The sequence below is a fragment of the Dendropsophus ebraccatus genome, chromosome 6 (genome assembly GCF_027789765.1).
Source record: "Dendropsophus ebraccatus isolate aDenEbr1 chromosome 6, aDenEbr1.pat, whole genome shotgun sequence".
Taxonomy (NCBI): Eukaryota; Metazoa; Chordata; class Amphibia; order Anura; family Hylidae; genus Dendropsophus; species Dendropsophus ebraccatus.
Window position 1 is genome coordinate 126,473,944 of NC_091459.1, and position 20,339 is coordinate 126,494,282.

At 43.1% G+C, this 20,339-nt stretch overlaps 1 protein-coding gene across 1 annotated transcript; it reads right to left on the reverse strand.

The window, feature by feature from the left end:
- On the reverse strand, positions 1-19,191 carry LOC138795069 (cytochrome P450 2K6-like). The gene is made up of 10 exons (XM_069974022.1): positions 18,992-19,191; positions 17,367-17,529; positions 15,690-15,839; positions 6,280-6,440; positions 5,108-5,284; positions 2,799-2,940; positions 1,500-1,681; positions 1,063-1,204; positions 764-953; positions 1-165 (listed from the first exon to the last, which is right to left on the reverse strand). The coding sequence occupies exons 1-9, from the start codon at positions 19,172-19,174 to the stop codon at positions 775-777; spliced, it is 1,479 nt and encodes a 492-aa protein (XP_069830123.1). The 5' UTR covers positions 19,175-19,191; the 3' UTR covers positions 1-165; positions 764-774.
- Positions 19,192-20,339: the final 1,148 nt, after the last annotated feature.

Below are 20,339 nucleotides of genomic sequence, written 5' to 3' on the forward strand. Positions count from 1 at the left end.
TATCTATTCTACCAGAGGATGGTCCACTACTGCCACAACTGACAAAAACAGGGGGGCCTAGAAATCTGGAACAACTAGTATATGTGGCAGATACTGACAATAGTAATTCATCCTATTGAAATATCTCTGGGTAACATACATATCCACCATATATAAACATTATTATGTACATGACTACAGGATAAAGCATATGCAAGTAAAGTAACTTAAAGAGGTTGGCCACTTTATAGTAAAATTGCTCAGTGTACAGTATTAGTAAGTGTACTCACTGTATATACTGACAGCAGCTTCCTGTGTACCTCATAGAGCTAATATCAGACTCCCCTCCTCAAGGCTGGGCTGCCCTGCTCTGTGGTGTTTTGGTCCATAAGATGGCTGACATGGAGGAGCATGTGACCAGGCCCCACCCCCCAGTGTCCACACTGATCCTGTATATGTCTATGGAGAACACAGTGGACAGGGCATTGTCACATGCTCCTCCATGTCGGCCATTTTGTGGACTGAAACAAAACAGAGCAGGGCAGCCCAGCCTGGTGAAGGGGAGTCTGATTTTAGGTCTATGAGGTGCACAGGGAGCTGCTGTCAGTATATACAGTGAGTACACTTACTAATACTTTGTACTGACCTATTTTACTATAAAGTGGCCAACCCCATTAAGTGCAAAAAAGGTATACCTGTAGAAAGTGTAAAGTACGTAATCCAGATGTGCCCCCCTCCCTTACGCATATTTCAAACAGGCATGGCGGGCGCCTCGTCTGGATTGTGTACTTTGCATTAATTGCGAGGGATTGCACAGATCTCATGCTTCTGCGGGGCTAAGGTTAAGCCAACAACTGGATTAAGAGCCAGCTTTGCCCCAGGAGGAGCCTTGAATGTGAAGTTCTGCAGCAGCTTTGTAAAGAAGATAAAAAGTTCCATCTTAGCCAAGTTTTCTCCAGCACAACTTCTCCTCCCTAAAAGAAGGCGAACGGAAAAAAAAAACATATCAATATGAGACCATTATGGGGTCTGTTGGCAGAAAGCCCCCTTCAAGTGGTTTCAGGGTTCAATCTCTTTACTCACCAACAGAAAATGGTATGAAGGCCTCATTTTTGACAAAGTTTCCATCGGAATCCAGAAAATGTTGAGGGTAAAACTCGTCAGGTTTCTTGAAGTATTTGGAGTCTCGTAGGACAGTTGTCAGGGAAAAAACTATGGTAGTCCCCTGCAAAGAATCATTCAAGACTGGTGAGATCCATCAAAGAGTTGGCAGTCTTGAGGGCAAGATGGCCATTAATAATTGGGCACTATATGGGTAAATGGTTAGGGGTCCTAAAATAATTACGCCATTCAGCACAACCATTAATATTCGCTTAAATCCACTCATTTCGGGATGATCGCTTTCTTTCACAGACAAAACAGCCTTATGTTACTCGAGAGGGAGGCCTCATTGAGTGACTTATAATAAGTAATAAGACCTCTGAAGACAATATAGCCAATACATGTTTTTTACTACTTACTTTTGGTATGAAGAGGCCCTTCAGGGTGACATCTTGAGTGGTCTGATGTGCAGGGGCTGGCGAAATGTTTGAAAATCTCTGAATCTCATGGATAACAGCGTCGGTGTATGGCATGTGTTGGCGGTGCACCAACTGGGGCTCGGCTGAACCGATTACTTTTTCAATCTCTTGTTGAACTTTTTCTGTTATTAAAGTAAGAATTATCCTTAATGTCTTCAGGTTAAACTACAATCTGGTATGAGATAAATGTTTTTTTAAAGGGATATTCCAAGATAAAACTAACTTTTTCCCTATTCATAGGATAGGGGACAAGTAAGAGATTTTGTGTGTGTGTGTGTGTGTGTGTGTATGGGGGGGAGGGGGTATTAGTCCTACCTCGGTACTCCCTGGTGATCTCCATATTGGCCCCTGGCTCCTTTGTTTTTAATAGAGCCATGAGTATGGCACGTGACCCGCTGCTCCATTCATCTTCTATGGAGCCGCCGGAAACAGCCAGGTACAGCACTCAGCAGCACTCTTTCTGGCTGCTCCATAGGAATGAATAGAATCACAGGTCAGGTGCCATACCCGTGGCTCTTTTCAAAACAAAAGAGACGTGGGCTGATATGTAGAGTGCTGGGGGGTTCGGAGGTTGGACCCCCCACAATCTCTTACTTGTTCCCTATCCTATGGGGTTAGTTTTTTCTTGGAATACCCCTTTAATTTAAAATACTCCTACTTCAGTTTTACTTTCTAAAACACTTCAAATCCATGGAAGCTTTCCTTTTCCCACTTCCCATTGATTTCAAGGAGAAATTCACATCTGGATGGCATTATCTATTTCACCCCAGCGATCCTCTATATTTCGAGGTCATCTGTTGTTCGCCAGGCATTACATCACAAGTAGGAGTACTCTATCTATAGAAGAATGGTGTAAGGACAAAGGTCTTGTCATCCCTCATGCTCCATCTGTCTGTTGTTGGAATCCAGAGGTTTGAACGTAGAAAGTGAGGAAGCTTCCTGTGTTTGACCATCAGTGTGGGCACTGACACTAAGCGCTATGTTTTTGTGTTTGATGAGTTGGAGGATACCCTTACGATTGTACACGACCCTACCTAAAGTGCCCCTTACCTGTACTGCTCCCATAATAACCTCATAATCTGTCCTAAAAGCTAATACAACAGAAGATGTGCAAAGCTCTCAGTACTGGATGTCTATGACTACATGTATTGATCATTTTGTAATTTACTGTAGCTTTGTTGCCATTGTTTTATTTAATATGTGTATTTTTTACAACAAACCAAAGAAATATCTCCTTACCTTGAACGTCAGGATACTTCATCATTAATAGAAGACCCCATCTCAGGGTGGTAGAAGTTGTCTCCATTCCAGCAGTGAACAAGTCGGTCACAAGAGTTGTAAGGTTTTCATCATGAAAATATAATTCTGGGTTTGGTTTTTCCTAAAATGAGCAAAACATAGAATATTATCCATAATAAGAAAAATCTCTCTTTCTTACAATCATTTTAGGTTTCAAATGACTTACTGATGGATTTCTCAATATAACTTCACAGTGGCTGGAGCTCTGTTTTATTCATACAGAGCTACAACTCTTCAGCATAGACAGAATTAAAATATAACATGAAGGCTACCTGCAGCCACCACTAGGGGGACCTTAAGAGCTTAGTGCAGACTGTGTTAAAATTGAGTTCAATGTAAAACTGGTATGCAGTAAGCTCTTAGTGATGGCTGCAGGTAGCTAGCATTTTATCTTTTAAATACAGGCAAACCCTGATCCATTGTAAACTCCACTGAGTGCTTGTACTGCCAGTACAATCAGTGATGTGTCTGCCGTGTTTTTATGAGTGCCACAGCCTCTTCAAACAGCTGATCATCAGGTATGTTGGCAGTCAGACCCATGCCAAGCTATTAATGGTGGCCTATCCTGAGGACACACCCTTAAAGCGAATGTACCATAAGGTACATCGCTTTGGGTTTTTCCCCTTACTGGATCAGCAGTGGTGCTGGTGGCACGGTACTTTATTTTTTAACTGCCGCCAGACCCCAGTGTGACGACCTCCCCTCTGTGACACAGCTCCGTTAGAATCAATGGGAGGGGGTTTCATCACAGTGGGGCCCAGCGGATCTGCCCCCATTGCTCCAGGCCGGTGCTCAGGAATAGACCGGCACCGTGTAAGGGAACTGGTCGACAGTAAAAAAAAAAGGTCTGCACCACTGGCATCCCCATGCCGGCGCCGATCCAGTAAGGTACAAGACCCAAAGCTCTAATGGTACATTTGCTTTAAATGTAACCCCTGAAGGACTTTTCCAATAGTTTTTTCGCCATAATTTTCAAATTTGTATATCTTCAGAGCCATATGGTGGTATGGTACCTTTCATATATCTGTCTGTGCTTCCAAAACATACAGTAGTACAAAGAGGGTTTCCTGAGCTCCTGAAGTGCATCAAGCTGTGACATCTCTTCCCTCTCTCCTCCCATACTTGACCCTGTTCAGAACTCAGTTTCCAGGTGTCAATCAAGCAGGAAGAGGGCAGATAGAAGACATTCCATCTTGCAGAAATTCTGGAGCTTGGGAAAGCCTCTTTGACTCCTAACAAATAATGAAGGCATTTTTCTACATCTAGATATATGAAAGGTACCAATGTCTCCTTATACAGCTATCTAACAGTGTCAGCAGTCAAAACTTAAAGTGAATCTGTGCCCTCCACCCAAAGCGCTTGCACCATTGGATAGCTGCCTTTAATCAAAAAACTGTCCTGGAGTCCGTTCGGCAGGTGATGGAGTAATTCTCCTAAACAATGTCTTTTAATCTAGCAGCGCCGTGTCAAAGGGGCGGGGTCTAGAGCACCTATGCTCTAGGCCTGTGATGCCTTTGTTCCTCCTTCCCACCCTCCTAGTCATTGACAGTGCTCCCAGGCAGGATTCCCCTTCCTTGTCCTGTCAGTTCTGCGGCTCGCTACTGCACAAGATTTTGAAAACGCTGAAGAGGAATCCTGCCTGGGGGCATTCCTAATAACAAAGAAGGTGGGGAGAAGTAAAAGAGAGGAGTTGCAGGTCTAGGGCACAGGTCCCCTAGCCACGCCTCTTTGACACTTAGAATGAAGCATATGTTTTTAGGAGAATTATTCCCTGCCAAATGGACCCCAAGACAGATCTTGGAGTAAAATGGTCTGAGACCATAAAACCATAACCATTACCTCCCAGCTCTGTCCGAGAGCCCACATAGTAAAGCTACTTAGAGGCACTGTCTTAACCCATCTCAAGTATTCTGTAACAGAGAGATGGTTGCCTAGTGTGCTCTCAGTTGAGCCTTAAGGTTCCCATATACTAAATTTGAGGCAGGTTTGGCTATCAATCTAAGGTGTATGGGGCTCTCACGAATTAACATCAATGTAGTTGGTGATAGGGGTCGGCTGTGAAAGAAAAACATTGCCCAATCTCTTTGTTCTGGGAGAGATAAGCAGCAGCCAGACGGGAGAGATAACTGACAGCCAAACAATCACTGAGCCATCGGTTATTGAAGGTTTATGGCCACCTTTACTCTGTTACCAGGAAAAGGAACCCATTGCTACCGGACGACATTATCAAATGTCTCTAATTTCATTACCTCTTTCTGTTTGACCAGAAAACAATCTATAAAAGTTCTCTGGTCATTGACATCCAGTTGGTCCCTTTGTTTTGTAAAGGTCTTTCTTACAAACAAACGAAATTCATCCATGGTCGGTCGAATGGTTTTGTGACTTCCTGGAATCCAGCGCATCAGTGATGGAAACGCATTGTACAACTGTGAAAAAAAGGTAAAATAAATCATAACCTATAAGTGGGTGTGACATGAGAAACAGGATCATATTACTATAATATTATCTATAATATTGAATTAAATTGCTCAGTGGGGTGACCCAGTTTGACCATGTAAAAGTTGCGACTGACATAAATCTTAATTAACTTTTGTAGGCTTGGACTGGCCCAGAGCGGAACAGGTGATTTTCCTGGCGGGTCCCTGATCTAGAATAGACCACCTGCTTATGTCTGGTTAGAACAGAGACACAGTCACTCATTGTAATGCTGCCCAGTGCAGCTAAAGACGTCCTGATAGGCTTAAGGCATACTGACCACTGACCATATTTTAGCGTTTTCTCTTAGGATACTGAGCCCCCCACCCAACCACAGTGTACACCTATTTCTCAGGGGTTAAGACCAATCATTGGACTTGATGTCACTTGTCTGAACACTGCACATGTGTTGGATCGTTAAGGCCAATGTGCAGTGTTCACACAAGTGATGAATAAAAGAAATCTTTCCTGGGGGCAATCCTTATGATGAGGAGGGCGGGGAGGGACAGAGAGGTGGTGAAGGCCTAGGGCACAGACACTCTAGGCCACGACAATTTGACACAACTCTGCAAGTTTAAAAGTTGTTTCTTAGGATATTAACTCATTTCGCACAGGACATCAGGGGCGCTCCACCTTCTTCCAGCTGGGGGGATACTACACAGGGTGTGCCTCAGGGGAACAACTTACCATCATCATCCCAAGTGCAACCCCCTCATCACTGCCTGACCTTTTGAGGTTTCTGGAGAAGACCTCTACTACTCTGAATGCCATGACCACACCATGACAGGTGACTACTATGTCCATCTTCTTACCACTCGGCCACACCACCACAGCTAAGTCACATCTTTAAAATAAAAGACTGGGAATGTGCTAGTGTCAGGTAGCGGCTATAGTGCCATTACATTCCCTTCCCACAGTCAACAATGAAATGATTGTCAGTACTTACGAATGCCATAGGGCTACCACCAATCCTCATATTATCCGCTACTATGGTCAGAAGCCTCTGAAGTTTTGCATCGTTATAGTCAAAGCGATGGCCGAGTATTATAGATACAATGATGTTACCGACAGCTGCGTTCATTATCATTTCGTTTTCAAAGGGTTGACCTAAAATAACAGCAATAGCTTAAGTAAACTGGTGTTTAGGAAGCTAAAGGCTACTGTATATTTAATATATTTGTTTACATAAGAGGCAGTATTATAGTAGTTTTATTGTTGTATATAGAAGCAGTATTATAGTAGTTATATTCTTGTATATAGGAGGCAGTATTATAGTAGTTTTATTGTTGTATATAGCAGCAGTATTATAGTAGCTATATTCTTGTATATAGGAGCAGTATTATAGTAGCTATATTCTTGTATATACGAGGCAGTATTATAGTAGTTATATTCTTGTATATAGGAGGCAGTATTATAGTAGTTTTATTGTTGTATATAGCAGCAGTATTATAGTAGCTATATTCTTGTATATAGGAGCAGTATTATAGTAGCTATATTATTGTATATAGGAGGCAGTATTATAGTAGTTATATTCTTGTATATAGGGGCAGTATTATAGTGGTTATATTCTTGTATATAGGGGCAGTATTATAGTAGTTATATTCTTGTATATAGGGGCAGTATTATAGTAGTTATATTTCTGTATATAGAAGCAGTAATATAGTAGTTATATTTCTGTATATAGCGGCAGTATTATAGTAGTTATATTCTTGTATATAGGAGCAGTATTATAGTAGTAGTTATATTCCTGTATATAGGAGCAGTATTATAGTAGTAATATTCTTGTATATAGGAGCAGTATTATAGTAGTTATATTCTTGTATATAGAAGCAGTAATATAGTAGTTATATTTCTGTATATAGCGGCAGTATTATAGTAGTTATATTCTTGTACATAGGAGGCAGTATTACAGTAGTTATATTCTTGTATATAGGAGCAGTATTATAGTAGTAGTTATATTCCTGTATATAGGAGCAGTATTATAGTAGTAATATTCTTGTATATAGGAGCAGTATTATAGTAGTTATATTCTTGTATATAGGAGCAGTATTAAAGTAGTTATATTATTGTATATAGGAGCAGTATTATAGTAGTTATATTCTTGTATATAGGAGGCAGTATTATAGTAGTTATATTCTTGTATATAGGAGCAGTATTGGGCTATGTTCACACTACGTAAAACTACGGCGGTAGTACTCGCCGCAGAACTACAGCCGTAGTTTTGCAGGGTGGAACATAACCTTACTTTCAATGGGATTTCAATGGGAGCGTACACACATCGTATATGCCCCGGCCAGAATCTATGCGGCTCCGCAAATAACTGACAGGTCAGTTCCGGACGCAGTTTAGTTATATTCTTGTATATAGTACAAGTATTATAGTAGTTATATTCTTGTATATACAGTAGAAGCAGTATTATAGTAGTTATATTCTTGTATATAGGAGCAGTGTTATAGTAGTTATAGTCTTGTATATAGGAGCAGTGTTATAGTAGTTATATTCTTGTATATAGGAGCAGTATTATAGTAGTTATATTCTTGTATATAGGGGCAGTATTATAGTAGTTATATTCTTGTATATAGGAGCAGTATTATAGTAGTTATATTCTTGTATATAGAAGCAGTATTATAGTAGTTATGGACATGAAGAGAAAGGAGCAGCTGCACCTCACACCTATGGCTGACACTAATGCCTCTCGGCTACATTTAAAAATCAATGCAAGGATGTTGGTATATAATTTGACCGTATTGATCATGTACCACGTGCAGGTCTTCTGGTTCAAATTAGTCCCTACACTAACTCCACACTGTGTCGGTCAGCGACCGCCAACCCCGCAAAGTGAGCGCAAGCAGGGAAGGGAGGCCACAGAATGGTCCTGCAACCCCACTGTCACAGGATCAAACCCCAAGGGCACCCCCAAACCCAGCAGGCACCGCCGGCTGAGAAAGCTGCCACCAAGCAACACAAGTGTGAACAAGGTCTTACCACTCGCCACTGCATCGGAGGTAGAATGGGAGGAATAGGAGGTACTTACCATGTGTGCACAGGTGCTTCCTGCTAATTGGGGTCACATGGGTCTTACAAGGGGAGTGCTAGCACGCAGACAAGGGAGAAAAGTAAAATACAGACATGGAGAGAAAGGAGCGCTGCTCCTCACACCTATGGCCAACACTAATGGCTCTTGGCTATATTTAAAAACCAATGCCAGGATGTTGGTATATAATTTGATCAAACCATATTGCCCCATGTACCGCGTGCAGGTCTCCTGGTTCATATGAGTCCCTACACTAACTACACACTGTGCCGGTCAGCAACCGCCAAACCCTCACCTGCTGGAGCAGTGGTGAGTAATATGACCATGTTCACACTTGTGTTGCTTGGTGGCAGCTTTCTCCGTTGGCGGCGCCTACTGAGTTTGGGGGGGCCCTTGGGGTTTGGTCATGTGACGTTGAGGTTGCAGGGCCATTCCGTGGCCTCTCTTCCCTGCTTGCACTCGCTTTGGCGGTTGGCGGTCGTTTCCCGTGGCTAACCACGCATCTTACGGCCTTTGGTCCTCAGGCCGGAAGATGCGTGGTTAGCCACAGGAAACAGTCTGTAGCCATCAGGACGCCTCTGCTTTCACTTCCCCTCCCCACTCACGTCTGCCAAGACTGAATAAATGGATTGATTTGCAGCTACTTTTTGGGTGAGTGCAAGCTCTCTTTTCTACGTTTGGAATATATTTACTTTGCTATAAGCTTTTTGCACCCCTATGCTGCCCTCCATCGCCTAGATTCCTCACGCACATGATCCTAGCTCATGGGTATACAGCTGACACTACACGGACTCTGGTGCTAACTCAGACCTGCTCCACAAGTTATTATAGTAGATATAGTCTTGTATATAGGAGGCAGTATTATAGTAGTTATATTCTTGTATATAGGAGCAGTATTATAGTAGTTATGCGGTTCAGGGAAGAAACAGAGTGCTGCACCTCACACCTATGGCTGATACTAGTGCCCCTAGGCTAAATAAAAAACACATCAGAATTTTGTGTATGAATTGATCAAGCCATACTGCCCCATGTACCTCGTGCCGGTATCTGATACACATGGGTCCCTACACTAAGTCCACACCGTGCCAGTCAGTGGCCACCAACCCCGCAGGCGTGCACAGCCAGGGAACGGGGGCCATGGGACGGCCCTGCGACCCCCATGCCACAGGACCAGACCCAAAAACACCACACCAGAACCCGGCCAGCACCGCCGGCGGAGAAGGTCGCCCCCAAGCAGCACAAGTCTGGATAAGATATTACACTCACCATAGCTGCAGCAAACAGAATGGGAAAAAACAGGAGGGATTAAAACCATGTGCACTCAGGTGTCTCCTGCTAATTGCGGTCATGTGGGTCTCACCAGGAGGAGTGCAAAACACGGAGAAAAGAGAGAAACAAAATGCGGTTCAGGGAAGAAACAGAGTGCTGCACCTCACACCTATGGCTGATACTAGTGCCCCTAGGCTAAATAAAAAACACATCAGAATTTTGTGTATGAATTGATCAAGCCATACTGCCCCATGTACCTCGTGCCGGTATCTGATACACATGGGTCCCTACACTAAGTCCACACCGTGCCAGTCAGTGGCCACCAACCCCGCAGGCGTGCACAGATTTAGCAGGATATGTCTGTGCTCACATGTCTGGACCCTATGTCTTCCCCATTCTGTGAGAGCAGCAATGGTAAGTGTAATACCATATCCATGCTTGTGTCGTTTGGGGGCAGCCTTCCCCGCCGGTGGTGCTGGCTGGGTTTTGGTGGGGCTTTTTGGGTCTGGTCCTGTGACATTGGGGTTGCAGGGCCGTTCCATGGCCTCCCTTCCCTGCACGTGCACGCTTTGCGGGGTTGGCGGTCGCTGACCGACACGGTGTGGAGTTAGCGTAGGGACCCGTGTGGACCAGAGGACCTGCGCGGTGGTACACGGGGCAATATGGCTTGATCAATTCATATACAGACACTCTGGTGTTGATTTTTAATATAGGCCTAGCGGCAATAGTGTCAGCCATAGATGGGATGTGCAGCCGTTCCACTCTCTCCAGTTCGTGTTTCACAATTCTCCCTCTCTGAACAGCTAGCACTCCTTTATAAGACCCACATGACCAAAATTAGCAGGATATGTCTGTGCTCACATGTCTGGACCCTATGTCTTCCCCATTCTGTGAGAGCAGCAATGGTAAGTGTAATACCATATCCATGCTTGTGTCGTTTGGGGGCAGCCTTCCCCGCCGGTGGTGCTGGCTGGGTTTTGGTGGGGCTTTTTGGGTCTGGTCCTGTGACATTGGGGTTGCAGGGCCGTTCCATGGCCTCCCTTCCCTGCACGTGCACGCTTTGCGGGGTTGGCGGTCGCTGACCGACACGGTGTGGAGTTAGCGTAGGGACCCGTGTGGACCAGAGGACCTGCGCGGTGGTACACGGGGCAATATGGCTTGATCAATTCATATACAGACACTCTGGTGTTGATTTTTAATATAGGCCTAGCGGCAATAGTGTCAGCCATAGATGGGATGTGCAGCCGTTCCACTCTCTCCAGTTCGTATTATAGTAGTTATATTCTTGTGTATAGGAGCAGTATTATAGTAGATATATTCTTGTATATAGGAGCAGTGTTATAGTAGTTATATTCTTGTATATAGGGGGCAGTTTTATAGTAGTTATATTCTTGTACACAGGAGGCAGTATTATAGTAGTTATATTCTTGTATATAGGGAGCAGTATTATAGTAGTTATATTCTTGTATATAGGTAGCAGTATTATAGTAGTTATGGATCAATCAATGAGAACGTAGCGCCCGCACTCTCGGTGTATAAGGGTAATAGATACAGGTGAGGCACAATGGAAAGACATACACAGGCAAGTGTGTCAGACTGATATCGGGGTGCTGCGGCAGGAAACACAGTAATGTAGTGGCACAAGCGAGGAGATGAAAGATCACCGAAGCACTCACCGATTTGCAGTAGTCTTCAGAAGTTTATTACATAAACATCACAGGGAGGGGAGATGGTGGATAAGGTGCGGGAGCGTCTCTGCAAACAACGTTTCACGCCGAAGCGCTTTGTCAAGTTCAGAGTACGTCACTACCGGGGTAGGTGTGTCTTATATACAAACAGTTACATGAATGAATCGTGAAACACAAAAAACAGGTGATTAAAGAAAAAACAAATATACATATGTATCTTACAAGAAAACGCTCCAGTCGTTCCTTTCATTGAGCCCCCCAGGGCCAGTAGCGTCTAACTTAGCAATCCATAAAGCTTCATGTCTAAGTAACGTTGTTTGCAGAGACGCTCCCGCACCTTATCCACCATCTCCCCTCCCTGTGATGTTTATGTAATAAACTTCTGAAGACTACTGCAAATCGGTGAGTGCTTCGGTGATCTTTCATCTCCTCGCTTGTGCCACTACATTACTGTGTTTCCTGCCGCAGCACCCCGATATCAGTCTGACACACTTGCCTGTGTATGTCTTTCCATTGTGCCTCACCTGTATCTATTACCCTTATACACCGAGAGTGCGGGCGCTACGTTCTCATTGATTGATCCATTCATTCCACTTTTTTGCTGAGCACATCGCTGTGGGTATAGCTATTTGACATGGAACATGAGGCCATGGAACAAGACTCTATTCACACAGGGAGGGAGGGTGCGGGAACGTACTTTACGTCCTGCAACAGTAAGAATGAAGTTCAAGTGATTAGCCTGAAAACGCTTGAATACCGCATCACGTCCATGGCCGAGAAAGAAATGCGTCTATTTTGGACCATAAACTCACTTCAGGCTTACAAGGACAGCGGTAGAGTCCCCAGAGGCTTAAGAAGTTATAAAAATCCTTCTTTGTTTCAAGATGACCCGGTCTTCATTCAAGCTTGGCAACAAGCACACCTGATTCATGCTAATAATCTCATGGACTTAGTCCTGGAGCGTAATCAGAGGGAATATGAGTCCATTACCACCACCCTATGCCAAATGAAACTGGAATATAAAACCAGAGCCACTACTGTTCAAACTACTGCCTTTCTAAATAAATTGGAAAGGAAACTTAAAGATATGCAAGAGGGAATAAAGGAAGTGAAACGTGACAAATTTGTCCGAGACAAACTGGACTATGACTCTAATAAAATATTTGGCTGGCAACAATCAACACATAAACAAACAAATAAGAATAAAAAGAGATACAATACTAAGAAAAAGGCTTCTGAATATTGGACTACCGAATCCGATACTAGCGCGTCAGATGAAGGCGCTAGCGGTACTACTCACCAGCAAAATCAAAGAAGCGGCCCTTTAGAAGGAAAACCCGGAGAGGAGGAGAAAAAGCCAGACGCCAGAGGATTAAAAACAAGACAAAGGAAACGAGTGTCATGGAGACACTAAATGATGCCCCCAACCTCATTAACATCTCGGGAGAGACTCTGTCACTGGACTGCACCACATTGCTGTCAAAAGGTCTCAACTTCGGACTGTCCGAGGACTTTGCACCTACTAATTTTGAGGTTGACCTATTCAAGGGCATTCGCAGGATCAACTTGGCTAAACATTTTAGCACTAATAAAAATACTAGTGAGCAGCAGACCAAGTGTGAGACCCGCTGTTCTGTGGGCCCCTTAGGATTCCAAGTCCCGGCTGGTTTCAATAGACAGGAAATAGAGTGTACCAGATTTTTGGCAGGTTTTGATTCCCAGGTGCCATCTAGAGAACACATTTTGGTCGATCCCTTTAAGGGAGGCAATAAATCTACTTACTGCCCCCAAGTTACACCAGGAGGTCCCATAGACACGTTCCACAAATTTGTAATAAAAGATGTTAAAGCCCTGGTCTACCCCAAAGCATTTAATAACTTAACACCTAAAGAAAGTAAGGCCCTCAAATGGCTCAAAAAACACCCCAATTTAATTACTAAGAGGGCAGATAAGGGAGGGGCCACCGTGGTTATGTCACGTTCCTACTATATGGAGGAGGCTAAAAGACAGTTAGGTGACCGTAATACTTACCACCTGCTCAATAAGAACCCGATCCCTAGGATTCAGGAGCAGCTTCGTACCCTCCTCCACAAGTATAGTAGTAATGGTGCCATTCAGAAACGCACAGCCGAGAAGCTGCTACCCCTTGCACCCAGGGCGCCCAGGTGGTATTTCCTTCCCAAAGTCCATAAAAGTTTGGATAGACCACCTGGGCGCCCCATCGTGTCAGCCATTGGGTCACCCACCGAGTATTTGTCGCAATTTCTTGATTGGTCTCTACGACCTTTACTTGCTGAGACCACGGGTTACCTGAAAGATTCAGGAGATTTTATTAATGCCCTTGACACTGTACATTTTTCTGAGGGATGTATTTTGGCTTCTATCGATGTCGAGAGCCTCTACACCCGCATCCCTCACGATGCGGGTGTAGAGGCAATCGACTGGTTTGTGTCTAGATGCGATCAGCCTACTGAGTTCAGGGAATTTGTTAAAGAAGCTTTATTCTTTGTCCTGCGTAACAATGTATTCCTGTTTGATGACCAGTGGTATGTGCAGGAGGTCGGCACCGCGATGGGTACGCCGGTCTCCTGCACATACGCTAATTTATTTTTGGCCAAGCTAGAAAACGATCTAGTGTTCAGTGCCCATAACCCACACATCGGAGGCATCAGAGCATACTTCCGTTATGTCGACGATGTCTTCGTTGTGTGGGATGGTAGCAAGGACAGTTTCACTGACTTTGTGAATTACCTCAATGTCAATAACGGGGTTAACATGTATTTCACATACACCATAGGTGGCACCTCTCTGGACTTCCTAGATGTCCAGGTACAGGCTACCAATGGCAGATTAGAAACCTCGGTTTTTAGGAAAAAAACCGCTTGTAATGCTCTACTCCATTACGGGAGCTCGCATCCCACCCGAGTAAAAAACTCAATCCCCTACAGTCAGATGGTCCGCCTTAAAAGAATCAATAGTACTGACGAGTCCTTTTCTAAACAAGCCGATGCCCTCCAGCAGAGACTACTGGCAAGGAATTATCCCCGCAATATTGTATCAACAGCCAGGGAAAGGGCCAATACACTCTCTAGAGCCGATTTACTTGTATCAAAATCCAGTCCTGACAAAGTAACTAACAGATTCACTTTCGCATTCCAGAACTCCCCGCTAAATAACATTATTGCCAATAGCATACACAAGCATTGGCATTTGCTTGAACAGGATGAAGAACTCAAAGAGATAGCTACATTAGGCCCACTTATTACCTATCGTAAGAATCGCACCATTGGTGATGTTCTTAATGTGAACACGTCCCAAAAAAGAGTGCGTACCGATTGGTTGAGCCACAACACTATAAAAGGTAACAAACGCTGTGGTACATGCAATTACTGCTCCCAACTCATCCCTACCGATTATGTCAAACTTAACGGTGTAGATTGCCAGATTGATAGCCTGATCACATGTAGAACCCCCTTTACCGTTTACGCCATCATATGCCCATGCAATCGGTTCTACATTGGCAAAACAAAGAGACCAATGTGGACACGATATAAGGAACATGCATACTCTATTAGAACGGGTAAAGGAGTCCCGCGGCTCATTGACCATGTGAATAAGGTTCATGCAGGGAACACTAAATGCCTCCGTTTTTTAGGCTTAGAACGTATTGATTCATATGAAAAGGGAGGCGATAGGCATCAAAGGTTACTTAGACATGAAGCTTTATGGATTGCTAAGTTAGACGCTACTGGCCCTGGGGGGCTCAATGAAAGGAACGACTGGAGCGTTTTCTTGTAAGATACATATGTATATTTGTTTTTTCTTTAATCACCTGTTTTTTGTGTTTCACGATTCATTCATGTAACTGTTTGTATATAAGACACACCTACCCCGGTAGTGACGTACTCTGAACTTGACAAAGCGCTTCGGCGTGAAACGTTGTTTGCAGAGACGCTCCCGCACCTTATCCACCATCTCCCCTCCCTGTGATGTTTATGTAATAAACTTCTGAAGACTACTGCAAATCGGTGAGTGCTTCGGTGATCTTTCATCTCCTCGCTTGTGCCATTATAGTAGTTATATTCTTGTATATAGGAGCAGTATTATAGTAGTTATATTCTTGTATATAGGTAGCAGTATTATAGTAGTTATATTCTTGTACACAGGAGGCAGTATTATAGTAGTTTTAGTATTATAATATTTTTGTACATTGGTTACTTTTATCTTCATATCGACTCCCGTAGCAACTAAATAATTACCTCACACAGTAGGTAAATAAGCCCTGACATGTTCCGTTCATGACTGTATCAATCATTATTATACACACAGGCTTAAGTATAATAAGTTTTTGTTTGTTTGTTTTACCTTTGTAGGATTTAAATGTCTCCACTAAACTATTTGCTTCCTCATTGATCTGGTCTTCTAAGGTTCTCTTCCCCATACCGAAATCCCGTAATGTGGAAAGAGTGAACCGTCTCATGGCTTTCCAGCTATGTCCATTGGCGAAGATAATGCCTGAAGAAGAGATACAGTGAAGAAACTCTGTACTTTTCATCATCTTTTTAACCTGTAAAATTTTTTCTCATTCTAAAGGGATGACATTGAGATACATGATGAGCCTGTAACAGTCATTACTGCTTGGAGTGCAACTTGCATTTTTTTGGCACTATTTTAAATTTAGAATGTGATTGGGCACTGACATTACCACTAAATAATGTTAGATCAGCAGCCTTGGTAATATACAAAATCTTTGCAATTTACTTCATTTATTTTTTTTGCCTATTTTCTATATAAAATACAATGCTGGAAAACTGCGGTCGAGGCTTAGTGTTGATAAATGTTGATTGGCCAACAGCCCATCCCCCAATGCTCCAAACGGCCTTACCCCATACAGTATTAGGCCTTATTCACACAACGTATCTTTTACATAAATCACGGCCGTTGTTGCAATTTGCAACGCAACAACGGCCATGATTAATGCAAAAGATACGTTCTATGTGAATGAATGGAATCCCAGGCATAGTGTATACACATAGTATACACTCCGGCCGCGACTCCAACCGGCCTCACCTAAAACTGACATGTCAGTTTTGTGCGGCTGCTATTCATTGAATAGCAGTCACACAGACATATCAGCTCACACAATGGAGTGTGCGGCTCCGGCCGCACTCTCCATTGTGTGCTATGGTGAATTGGGATGCGAGTGCACACGAATGCGCCTGCATCCGAATTCAACAGAAATGAAGATCATCGGTCCAGTGCTGCTGTAATGGCCGGGATGATCTTCACAGACACCAGACGTTATGTGACACGGCCGGGTCACAGGACGGTCGGTGTCATATGTAGTGTGAATCCGGCCTAAGGGTGCGTTCACACGTAAAGGATCGGCAGCGGATGCAGCTGCGGATCTGCTGGAGATCCTGTACGTGTGAACGCACCCTTACACTACAAAATGCACAAAAACGGCACTGAGGATGAAGGTAAGAGACATACCTTCATCCTCAGCACCCCATGCTCAATAGGGAGGTATTAACAGGTAAATTTGTTTAACCTACCAATAGTTCACCTTTAAGGATGCATAAGATTTCCACCAGCTCATGATGTATGATAAGTTTAGCACATTGTTACAACACTAGTTAAGTCTCATTTCGGCCATGCCTGTTTCCTTCTAAGCTCCACCTTCTCCCTCTAAGTCCTGCCCCTTGTCAAGTAAAGTGCAAGGCGCCTAAAATGTATCCTAATTACACATGCGGTGTATTACAATGAAGTCATTTAAAGCGAGTTGATTGAACAAAAATTGAAATGATAGATATTCCCTACGGTTTTATGTATATTGTATGTTATGTCTTTAGCCTTGATGTTTATGGAAAGAGCCAGGAATCGGCTATTTCCAATCTGAAAGAGGCTCTCCCTTTTGAGACAACCCCTTTGAAATACAATAATACAGTTCCATGATAGAAAAAGAGGAAAATTTGCAAATCACACAACCAGCTCATCTCTATCCTCTACATCTATTTGTAACCATAGATATAAAATAGTTACCGTATCCTCTGGTCATATCTCTGAAAACCGGCACATCTGGTCTGCCAGCAAACTCGTCTGCTTGGTTGACAAGAGCTTCCCTCACGGTGTCATATCCGCACAGCACAACCATCTTCTGGACCCCGATCTTTATACTGTACACTGGGCCGTACTTCTTAGCAAGCTGCAAGATACAAGTTATAATAAGAGGATAAACCTCAGGGCTGGACCAAGGTTAGATGAGGCCATTGGGGGAAATATCTAATTCTATTTTATTATCAAAGCAACCATAGCTGCTTTATGTGTGAGGCGGCATCTTGGAGCTGGAGTTTAACTACAACCAATGTACGGACCACAGTCAACCCTGGTCATTGGTAAGTCTGGTGTACATACTGCTGCTGGTCAGTCCACAGTCTAGTGTAATTATTAGAGATGAGAAAATTTACAGTAATAACAAAGCGAATCGTTTAGTTAGCTTGGCAATCAGCTTATCAGCCTGCTGCCTCTCTGCCTCGGGTGCCTGGAAAAGCTGGATCCTTTCTATGGAGAAGTTTTCCAGGACTAGATCCAACTTTTCCAGGCACCCGGAGTGGAGCGACACGGTGCTCTTTCCCACGGAATGGAAGACAGCGGGACTCAAATGCCAATGGTTCAGGTTTGTACAAATCCGAACCTTGGCCCGGTTCGCTTTTCATGACCAGTCGCTAGATAGTTCCTGTGGTCCTAACATGAACCAGCTTTATGTTATCTTGAAATTGTCCCTAGTCAAGGTATTGTTTTAATCTTACTATGAGCTGAATTTTCTTTTTTCGTGTGTTCCGCCCTATCTGAACTTAGTCTATGCATAGAACAGAATTATGATCTGCTGGCACTAGATGTCACTGCTGTAATATTAAAATAGTTGTGTGAAATAGTGTGGAAGAATAGATTCAACTTTAATTACAATGAATTGTAGGAGACAAACAGTATTTTCTACAATGAGAGCTCTTGAGAGTTCCTTGACGCCTGCATTACTACTTGTAACTCTCTACTATTGGTTTTATGCTATTAAAGGGGTAGCTCACAGAATTGGTTTTTCTCTCAGATCAACTGGTCCCAGCAAGTGCCAGAGATTTGTAATTTACTTCTAATAAAAAATCTCAAGTCTTCCATTACTTATCAGCTGCTGTATGTCCTGCAGGAAGTGTTGTATTCTTTGAAGTCAGACACAGTGCTCTCTGCTGACACCTCTGTCTATGTGAGGAACTGTCCAGAGCAGTAGTAAATTCCCAGACTGGGAAGAATACCACTACATGCAGGATATACAGCAGCTGATTTTTAATAGAAGCAAATTACAAATCTCAGACATTTGCTGGAGCCAGGTGATTTGAAAGCAAAACATTTTTTGTTAACAACTCCTTTAATGTCACTGATAGAAGTAATCACCAGAGGACCGAGAACCAAACTAAAGGCTCTGGATAAAGTCATCCTATTAGTCTAATGTGTAATTTGGTTTGATCCCAATTTTTTAACATGACCGATCTATATGGCAAGTAAGTGTTTTTCTCTTTTTTTTCGACATCAGGTTGAGAGAGGTCCTCAAAGGGAACATACAGTATCAATAAATCATGAAAAAGTTATAAATGTCATCAATCTTTGGCTCTTACCTCTTGATATGATAAATGAGGGTTTTTCATATCCAAGTCGAAAATATTCCCGATTATCGGCAATGGCTTTGGCCCCGGAGGATAATTGTGAGGAACATCTTCCTTCCTTTTGTATAGAACAGTTACCAAGAAAATACATACTATGATGGATAATAGCACCGACACCGGATCAAGGGGCAACATATTCTCAGAGGAGCCTGCTGGGGGAGAAAAAAGTCCTCCATTATAGTGAAATGTTTATAGCTGAAGGTCACGTATCTTCCTATCATTTCCTATGTCATTTCCTATGTAGGATTTCCTATACTGAATTACCTTTTTCTTCCACTTACATAATATTCAATTTGTGGATGCACATGGACAAGGCAACATTTACACAAACTTTTTCTACTTAAAATGTTATTTTAAGTCAGAATGTGGGGGATCCAAATGTCCTGGTCTTTCAATGTAGCAGGTGCACCGCCGTTGCATTCGTTGTCTATAGGACTGCAGGAACTTCCAAGCTCTGTACTTAGCTATCTTAAGCAGCTACAAAGCTAACAAATAAAGTAACGGCACGCATGGACAACTCACCACTCCATTCAAAACATACAATTAGGCTGCATTCTCACCTTCCGTGTTCGCTCCATGATGCACGGAAAACAAGAATGGTGAATGCCTGTCCTGGACTATTTCCCCATCCGGCATGATGTATCAATATCATGCCAGGAGTGGGGAAACATTGTAGTGATAGATTGAAACTGTTTCCCCGCTCCCGGCATGATATTGATCACCATTGGGGTTGTTTGTGCATCACAGAGTGAACATGGAAAGTGAGAATGCAGCCTGTATGTTCACACTACGTACATTTCAGGCTGTATTTGGTCCTCAAGTCAGGTCCTCATAGCAACCAAAACCAGGAGTGGATTGAAAACACAGAAAGGCTCTGTTCACATAATGTTGAAACTGAGTGGATGGCCGTCATATAACGGTAAATAACTGCCATTATTTCAATATAACAGCCGTTGTTTTAAAATAACAGCAAATATTTGCCATTAAATGATGGCCATCCACTCAATTACAACATTATGTGAACAGAGCCTTTCATAGTGTTTTCAATCCACTCCTTGTTTTGGTTGCTATACAGCCTCAAAAATACAGCCTCAAATATACGTAGTGTGAACCCAGCCTAATTAGAGTCCTGTTCTCGAGATCACATGGAGACCCAGCAGTTGGGCTTCTGTAATCTGATATGTAGCCTCATATTATACACGTGAGTTCTTAGACAATACCCCTAGGCAGACTATAGGTAAAAGAAAAAGTAAAAAAAAAAAATATGTTTTTAAAACATAAAGAAAATTCAGTTTCACGC